General features: G+C 59.6%; 1 protein-coding gene across 7 annotated transcripts in view; it reads left to right on the forward strand.

Annotated features, from left to right (window-relative positions):
- Positions 1 to 13,365, forward strand: part of SLC9A3 (solute carrier family 9 member A3) — a 49,739-nt gene that overhangs the window by 30,410 nt on the left and 5,964 nt on the right. For 3 of the 7 annotated variants that reach the window (XR_014794755.1, XR_014794756.1, XM_084880595.1), the window contains exons 2-13: positions 273 to 575; positions 3,719 to 3,879; positions 5,956 to 6,034; positions 6,725 to 6,902; positions 7,595 to 7,815; positions 8,830 to 9,032; positions 9,553 to 9,642; positions 9,760 to 9,830; positions 10,708 to 10,837; positions 11,835 to 11,950; positions 12,278 to 12,407; positions 12,704 to 12,880. Coding sequence is in view for 5 of the 7 variants with exons in the window: in XM_084880595.1 (XP_084736721.1) it covers positions 273 to 575; positions 3,719 to 3,879; positions 5,956 to 6,034; positions 6,725 to 6,902; positions 7,595 to 7,815; positions 8,830 to 9,032; positions 9,553 to 9,642; positions 9,760 to 9,830; positions 10,708 to 10,837; positions 11,835 to 11,950; positions 12,278 to 12,407; positions 12,704 to 12,880 (1,859 nt within the window). In the remaining 2 variants the exon portion in view is untranslated. Of the gene's footprint in view, positions 1 to 272; positions 576 to 3,718; positions 3,880 to 5,955; positions 6,035 to 6,724; positions 6,903 to 7,594; positions 7,816 to 8,829; positions 9,033 to 9,552; positions 9,643 to 9,759; positions 9,831 to 10,707; positions 10,838 to 11,834; positions 11,951 to 12,277; positions 12,408 to 12,703; positions 13,224 to 13,365 lie in introns of all 7 variants that reach the window. The other 4 variants (XM_084880594.1, XM_084880593.1, XM_084880592.1 and 1 more) reach the window with 2 other exon arrangements.

Below are 13,365 nucleotides of genomic sequence, written 5' to 3' on the forward strand. Positions count from 1 at the left end.
CATTCTCTGGGCAGGGGATAGGGAGACCCCTGAGGAGGGTGTGCTCTGGCTAGGTCCCGAGGGGCAGCTGGCAGCGGGCTGGCCGGGCCGCCAGGCCACTTGAGAGGGAAGCGTCCACAGACTGGATGTGGGCCTTGCTTCTCAAGCTCATGTCTGTCCTATGGCGCCGGATGGCCTGTCCTGTGGGGCTCCCTTCCCTCCTCTCCCCCGTGGGGTCCCACTCGCCCCTTCTCCCCCGTGGGATCCTGGCCCTGACGCCCTCTCCCCTGCAGGCTTCCACCTGTCCCACAAGGTCACCAGCGTGGTCCCGGAGAGCGCCCTGCTCATCGTGGTGGGCCTGGTGCTGGGCGGCATCGTCTGGGCGGCCGAGCACATCGCCTCCTTCACGCTCACGCCCACCGTCTTCTTCTTCTACCTGCTGCCGCCCATCGTGCTGGATGCCGGCTACTTCATGCCCAACCGGCTCTTCTTCGGCAACCTGGGCACCATCCTGCTGTACGCCGTCATCGGCACCGTGTGGAACGCGGCTACCACCGGCCTGTCCCTCTACGGCGTCTTCCTCAGCGGCCTGATGGGTGAGCAGGCGCCCCATCCGCCTGGCGGGCTCCTCAGGGCGGGCTCTGCCGGGCGGGGGCTGGGCTGCCCTGTTTAAGAAAGCCCAGGGTGCAGAACGCAGACCTAAAAAGCGGTGCTTCAGGTCACGAGATGTCACGGGTGGGTCCACTGAACCCTCTGGTTTGTTGAAAGTGAGGCTGAATGCTCAACTAGCTAGTTCACGTACAGCCCAGCACCCCCGGCCACAGTTATGTGTCCTGCGTGTGAATGAAGTCCTGTTGGACCAGGGCGGCCAGCGGGGCAGGGCAGGTAGGAATAGTCCAGCTGCTGTCCCTCCCCCTTGGCAGGGAGGTGGGGTCCATCCACTCCCCCGTCCCTGAGCCCTCACAGGCAGAGACCCCCGGCCCAAATAAATGCCCACCGAAGCAAAACGTTTGGGTGTCCTTTCTGCCCAAACCTTGGAGAAAAGGCCACACCCTTTCTATGCACTCCAAGCTACTCCCCTGCAGTTTGGTTCTTTAATTCAGCCCTGGCTTTGGGGACCTGTGAGGTGCGCCCCACCCATCGGGGTGTTGGTCATTATCTTCCTGGGAAACTGGAGCAGGTGAGGCCAATGGGCCACCTGAGGCCTCGCAGAGAGGTGCCTGCATGGTGCAGCCCTACATGCTGTTCTGTCCCGGGATGCTGCGGCTGCCCTGTTGCATCATGGGTCTGCAGGTTTGCTGCCAGGGCTGGGTAACCAGGGCAGTGAGAGGGTGAGTGTGGGCACCCACACGTGCCTGTCTGAGCACTGAGCCCCACCTCACACACTTCCTCCATGGAAGCCAGACTCCTGGGGGGTGAGCCCAGATTGGCGATTTCCCATCTGATTGAAGGAAGAGTCTCCTACCACCTGGCACCAGACACCCCCTCAGCCCCTCATCTCCTCCTGGTGACAGAGGGGACACATTGAGAAGGAAGAACCAAAGGTCCCCCATCTCCTCACCTCGCACATTGGTCACCGCAGGACTTGGTGCTTACCCCATGGGGCTGTGCTCCCTCAAGTCCCCCACTGTGGGCACCACCCCCTAGGCCCAGCCCAGAGAGACCTACCACAGTTGGCGATGCCTAACCTTGGACGATACCTAAAATGGCATGGCCATCTCCGGCTGCTGGGCCCAGGGGGGAAGTCTCAGAGTTTAGAGTGGGAACACCTGTGACTGGCACCCAGGACACAGCTGGTCAGGATGGGCGTCAGTCCAGGTCATGGAACACAGTGGTGCCCAGGGGCCAGCATGTCTGTTCTGCTCCTGGGTACACAGAGCTTGGAGCCAGCGGAGCTAGGAAGGCAGGATCCTTCTATGCAGGCCAGTGGCTCAAGGCCCCTCTCATGCTTCTGAGGAAGGGTCAGCCCAGTGTCCTGGGTCGCTGTCCAGGTGAGCCAGCGCAGGGACAGGCCCTGCAGAAGCTCGGGCGGGCAGTTGGAGATGTCCCTGAGGGGGTGAAGCCACGGGTCTTCTTGCCCGGGATGGAGAGAGGGGTTAGAACACACAGTTTGGCGGCTGTGAGCCCATAGTCCAGTCCACAGAACTGTCCTGGCAGGGCCAGGTGGACTCTCCCACCTGGAGGAGGGCAGGCCCCAGGTCACATCCTGCTTGGAGTGAGTGTCTGGCTTCTAGAATGTACTACCGGGTCGGTCAGCATCCTCCACAACTTGAGGCTGGTGCTCAGAGAGGCCTTCAGAGACAGATGGCCTGGAGGAGAGAGCGAGTCTGGAAGTCCCAGATACAACTGTGTTCTCACATCTGCCCACTGACAGTGTCTTGGGTGGAAAAGCAAAACCCATGATCCCCATTCTAAACGGGGCATTTCAAACTCACCGGGAGCCAGTTCTTTTAACACCTGTCACTTCTTCAGGACAGTGGCCCTGGTGCCACTGAGTTCCTAAAGGCTGTGAAGCTTTAGGAACTCACAGAAAACCCCCTCTGGGGCACCAACCTCTCTGCCCTCCCTGAAGGGGTTCTGGGGGCAGGACTGGGCCCTGAGGAAGAGTGGGCTCCTGCAGACGCTCCTATCCCAGAACTCAGGGCACGTTCAGCCTCTCCCACCCTCCCTCTACCGTCTGCCCTGCAGGTGGGCCTCTTCCTGCCCTCAAGGCCTGACTGGCTCCTGGGCCCCTGGGTCCCCTCTGGCTGGGGAGAGGACTCAATACCAACAAGACAGCCATAGCCAGGGCCCTCCTCCAGCCAAGCCCAGCTGAGCCAGACAGGCACCCACAGGCACCTCCCCGAGGTTGTGGGCTTGTCGCTGGGAAACGGGGTTTGCACATGGCCTGCTGGTGATCTGGGACAGGAGATAACTCTGGGAGGATTGCAAAGGGTGAAAGTGAACTTCAGCACCATCTCCCCACCCAATGGCACCCAAGAACCCGCTGGGCAGGAGCCGTACAGCAGAAGGAAGCACGGGCTGGCTCCACATGGCCTCCTCCCTCCAGCCCCTGCTCCTCCCCTGCCAGCGCCCCCAAATGCAACATCCATCTCCCTCCTCTCCTTTCTCCCCATCTCCCTGCAGCTGGTTCCCCTCCCAGGGTCCTGCCCCATCCATCACCTCCCTCTAGGCCCGCCCGGCTGTACCAATCATGGCAGAGACATCGTTTCCCTGGGAGGCCTCCTGCTGTCTTCCCAGCACCTAGGGCCCTGCATCTGTACTCACGCTCCCCTAGGCCGCTAACTCCCCAGGGCCAGGGTCTGATTGCATGTCCCATGGCCAGGCCCCACCCGTGCCCCTCACCTGCCTGCAGAGGACTCACTGGTAAGCCAGCCAGGAAGGGTCAGCCAGGCCCAAGGTGAGGTGAAGAAGAGAGCTAGGGGTGGTCAGTCTCCTCTGGGTGGGCTGCTGCCTTTCTGTGGGAGCCCCTGAGGGAAGCGGGTTATCCGAGCCAGGTTCCCACACCAGCCAGCCTGAGCCCTAAGAGCCCTAAGAGCCAGAGGCCCCGCCCTGAGGGTTTCCAGCCCCGCAGCTGCCAGGCCAGCACGGGAGGCAGCCCCGGGAAGGCCAGGGCAGTGCTCCTGCTTCCGCTCCCCATAGCCCTCTTCTCTCCAGGTCCTGGTAGCCAGGGGACGCCGCAGGGACCCTTACTCGCCTGGCCCTCCAGGGCCTCCCTGATGCCCCGCTTGTCTCCCAGGAGAGCTGAAAACCGGGCTGTTGGATTTTCTCCTGTTCGGCAGCCTGATCGCTGCCGTGGACCCGGTGGCCGTGCTGGCGGTGTTTGAGGAGGTTCATGTCAACGAAGTGCTGTTCATTATCGTCTTTGGGGAGTCCCTGCTGAATGACGCTGTCACCGTGGTGAGAGAGCGGGGGAGGGTCCTGGCTGTGCCCCAGAGCGTTTCCAAGCTGTGGGTGTGTGTGTGTGTGGGGGTGGGGGGACATGACTCTATTTTCTCCCCGGTCATCCTCGTGCCCCTTGGTGAAGTTGGCATGCGGAGAGCCTGCCAGGGTTGCCCACAGAGCCCAAGTCTGCTCCTTGGCCCCAACAGCCCAAAGGCTTCGTGGTCCAAGGCATTCGTAGGCCAGCTCCTTCTGCTGGACCTTTCCTCCACTGACTCTGAGGCTGGCTGTTGTAACGCGATTTCTTCATTCGTTCCTTCACAGTTCTTAGTATGCCCCCATCCCCTCCTCCCCCACTCACACACACTTCATTCCTTCACGGGGATGATTTTTAAAACATTTTTTTTTTATTTTTATTGATTTCAGAGAGGAAGGGAGAGGGAGAGAAAGATCACTGATGAGAGAGAATCATTGATCGCTGCCTCCTGCATGCCCCACACTGAGGATCAAGTCCACAACCCAGGCATGTGCCCTGACTAGGAATCGGACCGTGACCTCCTGGTTCATAGATCGATGCTCAGTCACTGAGCCACGCCAGCTGGGCCACAGCTGATGATTTGACCATTGAAATCCCACAGTCTCTGTTCCCAGAGCAGGAAGGGGCTGGTCTTTAACTTTGGATACACAGTTGGGCCCTCCTTCCTGATTTTCTGAAGAGAGTGCATATGTAAACAAGCAAAATCTCACTGTTTCTAGGGAGGGGGGGTCAAGGGACGCTGCCTGTGTGCTCAGGAGGGTGGTTTTCCCTCAGGGAGATGGTGCCAGGGGCCTGAGCAGGGCCCCTGGGTGAGCAGGGGCTGGAGGCCAAGTTAACACAATGAGAAGTGAATGGGAGGTTCCTGAGGAGCTGTCTCGGCATGTGGCCATCTTGAAGTCTTCAAAACCCACCCCCAAATGGGGCCACTAGGGCCCTGGAAGGGAACATCTCTCTGAGCGGCTGGAGGCCCTGCCCACCGTCCCCCTCCGGGGCCCAGACACAATGGGACCTGGAATTCCCTGTTTGCTCTACAAGTGCCTGTGGCTTTTCTCTAAGAAATCCTGATGTCCCCTCAGGGCTCAGGAGATTGAAGGGCCAAAGGGCAGGCTGCACCAGATTCCTCTGCAGCAGATGACGCGGTCTCAGGGAATTAAACTTAATTGGAGATGAGATGCGATCAGAAACACGGTGCATGGGCCCTTCAAGGCTGGGCTCCTCTGTCCTGAGCACCTGTGTCTCTGTAGAGGCAGGAACTCCTGTTGCAGCCGGGGAGTCCTCCCCTCTCTCCCCCCTCCCCTGACCTGGGTTTTCATAAAGAAGCGGGGCAAGCAGAGGTCTGCTTCCCAACGCCTTCACGTGTGTGCCCGTCCCTGTGCACCCGCCCCCTGGGGTCCTGCAGTGCACAGACTTGGGGGCACAGAGAGAAGTTTCCTCCTGAGGGGCCTGCAAACTCCCCCCTCCCCCCGCCCCAAAACACACACACCAGGGAGCACCTCAGCCTCCTTGGGGTGGAGCCCGGCGCATCGTTTAGGGGAGCTCGGGCTCAGAAAACACAGCTGTCTCCACAACCCAGGCCTAGGATAAGGTTTCTGGATGTTTTATCTCAACATCTTAGTGGGATAAGGTTTAAACATCAACATGCGAAGATGCCAGGGCGTGTGATCCCACATCAGGGGGCAGCATCACGGCAAACTCACTGAGGATGGAACTCTGGGTTTGTCTTGGAAAATGAAAAGTGAGCGCAGTGGGCTGGTTCTGTGGCCGCCCCTGTTTCGCCCAGAGGAGGCAAGGGCCAGGTTGCTCCTGAAGGCCCTCGTTCCTTCCAGAACATTCTGCCTCCCAGGTCCTGCCTGCTGGCTCATCTTTGGCCTTCGTCCTATTGACTGTCACTGCGCTGTGATGACTTCCCTGCCAGCGGTTTGCAGGTTCCAAAACAGATGGCTGCCACCAGCTCCTCTCTCCAGCCCCACATCCCAAAAGGCCTGGGGCCCAGGACAGGGAGGGGTCGGCGCTGATGGAGGGCTGACCCACGTCCGGTTTGCCTCTCTGCCCCCCAGGTCCTGTACACCGTGTTTGAATCTTTTGTGACGCTGGGTGGCGACAAAGTGACCGGCGTGGATTGCGTGAAAGGCATAGGTGTGTGGCTGGGGGGTCCGCGGGTCAGGGGAAGGTCAGGGGAGGGTCTCTTCCTCCAGAATGCAGATGGCCTCTTGGCAGTGCCCCTGTGGACTGTGGAGCTGGGCGGGGCCAGGCCTTGGCACCAGGCCTGCCCGAGACCCATAGCCTGACGGTCCTTTCTGTCCACAGTGTGTTTCACAAACACAATTTCATGGGGGTCCAGCCACCCTGGGAAATCCAGGGATCATTGCCCGTTAGACCCACAAGAATATGGGATATGGTGGATGATATGAGTCCTAATGTCCTGGTGCTTCTCTGGGCTGGGACAGTGACAGCCTGGCTGTGCCTGCAGCGCAGGGCTTGGTCCTTGCTGCAAACTCAGCCCCGAGGGCCCCTGGTCACAGTGCTCCCTCTGTGACTGGGGGGATAAGGGGGAGCAGGACACATGGCCTCCGGGGGCTGCAGGACTGCCTCCTCCCCAGCTTTCCACACTGAGGCTTGAAGAGTCCAGTCCTCTCTTCCAGAGAACAGGCCTCTTGTTTGCTAAGCTGTTGGCGCCTCTGTGGGGGGGTTACCAGGCAACTGCCATGAGGAATGGCCGGGAGGGAAGGCCAGCCCGACCAGCCTGGCCCACGCCACATGGGTCAGGCCACACCGAGGCCACAAAGGGCCATTGAGGCAGCTCAGCGTTCCATCCCGCCCTTGCAGTGTCCTTCTTCGTGGTGAGCCTGGGGGGCACGCTGGTGGGGGTCGTGTTCGCCTTCCTGCTCTCCCTGGTGACCCGCTTCACCAAGCACGTGCGCATCATCGAGCCCGGCTTCGTGTTCGTCATCTCCTACCTGTCCTACCTCACCTCCGAGATGCTCTCCCTGTCGGCCATCCTGGCGTAAGTCCTCCCTGGCTCACCCCGGCCCAGAGCCAGAGCACACCCCGCGGCCCTGCTGAGGGGGGTGGGCCGTGGAGGAGGAGGGCGGTGGAAGAAGCGGGACCCACCCAGATACATGCCGGGGAGGCGGGAGTGGCGCCTGCTCCCCAGCCCTGCAGGAGGCACAGCCTTCCACAGCCCCTCCTCCGGCCCACTGTCTGCTGGCCCACTTCCCAGCCCGATGGAAAGTCACTGTGGGGGCAAAGAATTTGATCTGTTTAGCTTTTTAAAATAGGGAGTTGGAGTTCTGATGCAATTGTCAGAGCGGGCCCACACCCGCCCCTCCCTCCCAGGTCTGCCCTGCACCTCCCCTCCGAGCCTGCCCACCCGTCCGGCCAGGACAGAAACAGGCAGCCTGCTCTGCAGCCTAGGGTTCAGGTCCCAGAGGCTCACATCAGATGGCAGTGAGGTTGAGGTACTAGAGCTGGACATGGGCCAGCTCAGGGCCCTGGTCTCCAGTAGGAACCCTGAGCTCCTGGAGAGAAGGGCTGGCCAGTGAGGTGGATGTCTGTCCAGGGCACAGAGGCCCGGAGGTGCCACCAAGGGACAGCAAGCGCTGGGTCTTAGGAATGCTGGGTCTTGGGAACGGCCCCACAAGGTCAGGGGGAGTGGCGTGTGGCCTGTGGCCTCACAGCATGGCTTCCATCCCCCAGCATCACCTTCTGCGGCATCTGCTGTCAGAAGTACGTGAAGGCCAACATCTCGGAGCAGTCGGCCACCACCGTGCGCTACACCATGAAGATGCTGGCGAGCGGGGCCGAGACCATCATCTTCATGTTTCTGGGCATCTCGGCGGTGAACCCCGAAATCTGGGAGTGGAACACAGCCTTCGTGCTTCTGACGCTGGTCTTCATTTCTGTGTACCGAGCCATTGGTGAGGGCATGGCCGGGCGGGGATGTAGTAGGGGGTGGTGGTGGGGGGACAGTGTAGGGATGGGGAGACCATGGTTGATGAGAGGGGATGGGGGGCCCATGGGACCCATGGAGATGGTGGGGCACATTGGGGAGTGATGGGGGTGTGATGGAGGTGGGAGACTTTGGAGAGGATGGGAAGATGGTGGGAGGACAGCACTGGAGAAATCATGGTGGGTGACATAGGGACTGGCTGTGTGGAGTCCATGGGCACCAGGGCCTCGGCCTTTGCCCCACTCAGTGAGGTAGGTTCAGGAGCCCCTGGTGAGCCTCAGACAGACTGCCAGGAGTCCTCAGTGAAGGCCCAGGCCTTCTTGTGGCCTTACCATAGTGAGACTAAGGCAGGGCAGCAGAGCATCAGGGTGGAAGGTTCGGAGCCCAGGGGAACCCATTTGGTTTTCCACAGACTCATTCTGGATGTGGCAGAGTGACTCGGGGACAGTGTAGTCACCGAGGAAAGGAAATGGCATGTGTGAGGCAGGAGTCACCATCCCTAGTGTGTGGGGGCTAAGGGGGGGAGAGATTCTAAGTGATCATACCTGCTCCCCCACCCCTGCCCAGTCCTTGGGGACTAAGGGCTCAGGGAGCGGATGTCATGGTGGGATAGGGTCCCTCTCTTCCTGCAGCCCTCAGCAGTGGCCTTTGGCCCTGGAGCTGCCTCAGGCATCAAGAGGCAGAGCCTCAGCCAGTGCAGCCTTAGCCCCACTGAGAACTGAGAATCTCAGAGCTGCCCAGACACCGCCAGCTCGGAGTGTTCCAAGTGTCCACAGAGAGAGGCCTGGGTCCAAGGTGGAGCAAGGGGCGGGGTGAACAGGGCCAGCGGGTGGAGTTTTCACCATCCCCTGTGCTCGATGCTGCAGCTTCCATCCTGGGAGGGGTTCCTAAATGTTCCCTCTCAAGCGCAGCAGCCGCCTGAGAAGGTGATGGCGGGGCACACGGCCTTCTGTGGAAGCTGAGCTCACGTCTGGTCCCTCAGGTGTCGTCCTGCAGACCTGGATCCTGAACCGGTACCGGATGGTGCAGCTGGAGATCATAGACCAGGTGGTCATGTCCTACGGCGGCCTGCGGGGCGCTGTGGCTTTTGCCCTGGTGGTCCTTCTGGATGAGGAGAAGGTCAAGGAGAAGAACCTCTTTGTCAGCACCACCATCATCGTCATCTACTTCACTGTCATCTTCCAGGTAGCCCTCAGCTCTGGACCAGCCGCACCTTGCTGTCCTCCTGTCAGCCCTCCATGCCCGACCCCCGGCCACAAGGGGCAGACCCCACCATTGCTGGGCCTCCAAAGAGCCTTTCCGAGCTCCAGGCCCTAATTGGATTTTATAATTTTAGTAACTAGGAGCTGTTTTGTAGGTTTTCATGTGGCCCCACAGGGGACACAGCACAATTTGCTTAAAAAATGTCCTTCCTTAGCCATCACTAATGAAGGGAGCCCCAGTTAATATTTTATCACCCCACTTGGCCTTGCTTTAAACTCGTCTGAGGAGCTGAATCTGGACTCTCGGGAGGCCTCAATAGACCCACAGGGGCTGTTGTGGGGGCCCCTCTCTGCAGGGAAGGTCACACATAGGGCAGCTCATTTCACCCTCTGTGGGTGTGGGCGGGTCAAGTGTGGATTCACACATGGGGGCCCAGGCGGCTGGCGTGGGGTGCAGTGAGGCCTGCCCCGGCTGTCAGGGTCAGCGTACTCTGTTCTCCCAGGGCCTGACCATCAAGCCCCTGGTGCAGTGGCTGAAGGTGAAGAGGAGTGAGCACCGTGAGCCCAAACTCAACGAGAAGCTGCACGGCCGGGTAGGCGGGTGGGGCTGGGGGTGGGGACGGGGAAGAGCACTGGGGGGAGGGGGAGGCGTGGGGAGAAGCACGGGGAGGCCCTCGCGTGACACCAACCCTCCTGTCTGCTTTGGAAAGGCTTTCGACCACATCCTCTCAGCCATCGAGGACATATCGGGGCAAATCGGACACAATTACCTCAGAGACAAGTAAGTGGCTGGTGCTGCCTCTGGCGGGAACCTGGGGAGGCACGTTTGCCTCAGCTGTTTGTTTCCCTCCCTCCTCCTTTCATCGAAGATGGAGTATAGGACCCTCAGGGGAGAAAGACTACCTTTTACCTTAAATCTGACCCCACAAAACCCTAATTATAGAGGAACACTGCCCGCAAAGGAGTCACATGCCTGGGTTTCCCTCCTTCACCCGGGTCCCCTCCTGCCCAGGGAGTCCCCCGCCAGCAGTGCACTGAGCCTCTTTCAGAAGTTCCGTTTCGAGTCTGGCCCAGTCATGTCCCGTTCTGACCCAAACAACTGGTCACTGTTCTAATTGCGTTGAATTTTAAAACTCCTGGGCAGCCTGGTTCTCTCCAAGTGTGAGAGAGAACTAGGGGTTGGGGTGGGGGGTGCAGGGGTGGCCTGCTCCCCTGGCCTTCGCCTCGCGCAGGTGCAATGTGCCCCTGTCACTGGAGCCAGAGCGCGGGGCCCCTCCCCTTGCCTGGCCCACCTTTCGGGAGGGCTGTGTAGTGACTTGGAAAACTCTCTACAATACCGAATTAAAGGAGAAAACAGAACCCGCAATTTTATATACATTCTAATAACAACTGTCCTCAGAAAGGTAAGAACGAAGAATAGAACTGTGAAATAGGCATGATTGTGCTTCATTGCTTTTATTTTAATATTCACCTTCGTTGTTGCGATAAATAGTAAAAAAAAAAAAAATCTCTGGAGAGAGAAAGGGGTCTCTGTGCCCACCCAGCTCTGGGGCCCATGTTCAGTGAATCTGGATAGTGGGTTGGGAATGCCCTGCCCATCTTCCCCGGGCTCACCCACAGCCTGCCAGGTGCTGACGCTGTCTGGTTCCATCCCCCAGGTGGTCCAATTTTGATAGAAAATTCCTCAGCAAAATCCTTATGAGAAGGTCAGCCCAAAAGTCACGAGATCGAATTCTTAATGTTTTCCATGAGCTCAACTTGAAGGATGCCATCAGCTACGTGGCCGAGGTACCAGACACTCCATATCTGCTCTGTGTTGGAGATGGGGGCTAAGGCAGGACCCGGGCCTGGGATGTGGACAGCCATTGGGGTCTTCCTACACCCAAGAACACGGGGTGGGTGGGGAGGTGGTTGGGGTGCTATTCTTTTTGTTGTTGTTAATCCCCACCTGAGGATAATTTTTCCATTGATTTTAGAGAGTGGAAGGGAAGAAGGGAGGGGGAAACATCAATGTAAGAGAGACATATTGATTGCCTCCTGTATGCACTCAGGACACTGTTCAGGATAGAAGGCCAGGGCTTGGCATCACTGAGACAATACCACCTCAGTTCCACTCCATGGAAATCCCAACAAACATGCCCCCAAACCCCTGGCCCCTTGGGGGTGATGCAGGCTCCTGGCAAGGCCCCCAGCCTCACCTCTGCCTGCTGCTCCCCACACGCAGTGCCCCAACCCCTGGTCAGGCCTGCTCAGACGGTAACAGAGGGTGGCCTGTGCACCTTGCTGTCTGCCCTCAGCAGCTTGGCCCCATCTAGCCACCCTTCCCAGCTCCAAGCCCCTCTCCCAAGGGGCGCCCCCACCCCCAGGAGCCAGGCTGTGACTTTGGTTCCTGTCAGGCTCTGCTCTGTGTGGTCTGTCTGAAGGTTCAATCCTGGAAATTCCTTTAAATGAGAACAGCTGGTTTGGACCCCCAGTAGGGACAGGGGTCGCCTTCCTAATCCCATGGGGATCTGTCACACTTTCCCAGCACTCCCCAGGTGCCACTGAGGTGCCGTGTCCTTCACACACAGTTGTGTCTTCACTTTCCTCTTAACACAATGGCTAACTAACCTTAGCTCAGCTCAAGCAAGGCCTCGGCTGTGGCCTCTGAAATCGCCGCTTTCCAGGCCGAGAGGTGACATGATCCGGGTGCTGCAGGCTCCCCAGGCTCTGTCCGCTCTGTCCCAGAGCCTGGGCTGGCCTGGGTGCTCCCTGTCCTGGCTTATGCAGGCATGTCCTCTCGCAGGGAGAGCGCCGTGGGTCCCTGGCCTTCATTCGCTCCCCCAGCACGGACAACATGGTCAACGTGGACTTCAGCACGCCTCGCCCCTCCACTGTGGAGGCCTCCGTCTCCTACCTGCTGTATGTGCCCCCGTCTGCCCAGGCTTCCCCCTGGGAGAGGCCGCCCCTCACCAGGGCACCTCTCACCACGCCCTGGGGGCTGCTGTGGGCAGGAGACAGGGTGGGAATAATTCCCAGGTCTTCCTGACCACAGCCACACCAGAGGCCCCTCTGGACAGACATCAACCAATGGGCATCTTGTGGGGTCATTCTGCCCAAAACCCCCCAGGAGAGGACTCCCAGGATCAGCCCTGTTGGCAGTGGCTGGTGCCCAGGCCAGAGGGCACGGGCAGGAGGGGCAGACACGGAGAGCAGTGGAATTCTCACACTCTCCGTACTCACACGTAGGAGGGAGAATGTCAGTGCGGTGTGCCTGGACATGCAGTCCCTGGAACAGAGGAGGAGGAGCATCCGGGACACAGAGGACATGGTCACTCACCACACGCTGCAGCAGTACCTGTACAAGCCCCGGCAAGAGGTGGGCGTGCCAGCGAGTGGGAGCTCCTGTCCAGAGGCCCTCGGGATCCTGACCAGGGAGAGAGCCTTGGATGGGGGCACGGGTCCTCTCCTCTCTCTGAGCAAAGGGAGGAGTCCTTGTCTTTAGGACAGACACTGCTTGGCCTACCAGCCAGGTGGTCCCTGGGCTTTGGAGTCTTGGGGGTCTGTCGGGCCAACTTCACAGGGAGCCTGCCAAGGGGCTGCCCTCGGCGGAAAGGCTGGGTGCCTCCAGCTCTGCTGGTCACCACCTGCTCTTGTCACCTCCCCCTTCCCCAGTACAAACATCTCTACAGTCGACATGAGTTAACTCAGGACGAAGATGAGAAGCAAGACAAGGAGATCTTCCACAGAACCATGAGGAAGCGCTTGGAGTCCTTCAAGTCGACTAAGCTGGGCATCAACCAGAACAAGAAGGCGGTCAAACTGTACAAGCGAGAGCGTGCCCAGAAGCGGGTAAGGGTGCTGAGCGAGGGGTCACGGGGCAAGGGGGACCGTGGGTGGGGGGTGGCAGGAACGGCGGGGGCAAGGGGTGTTGCTGTGCAAGGGAGGCATGTGGGGTCGAGGTCACCCTGGGACCATGCTGATCAATGCTGGAACCACCAAGGCACCCCCTTTAGGGGACAGGTCTGGGCAGGGAGGGGATCTGGGCTGGGGACTATCTGCAGTCAGGATCCCCGTGGCCACTGTTCCCTTACCTGTAAGCGGTTTCATTCTGTTTTGCAGAGAAACAGCAGTATTCCTAATGGGAAACTGCCAATGGAGAGCCCCATACACAATTTCACCATTAAGGAAAAAGGTACCGATGGGGGCCTTGGCAGAGATGCTTGTCAGCAGGGACTCAGGGACGTGTGCAAGGGGCCTGGCAGGGTGCAGAGGGCTGTCCTTGGAGGGAGATCCTCCGCCCAGCACCCAGGACCCTCCTCTGTGGGTTGCTGCCC

Source organism: Pipistrellus hanaki, assembly GCF_964339955.1.
Source record: "Pipistrellus hanaki genome assembly, chromosome: 4".
Classification (NCBI taxonomy): Eukaryota; Metazoa; Chordata; class Mammalia; order Chiroptera; family Vespertilionidae; genus Pipistrellus; species Pipistrellus hanaki.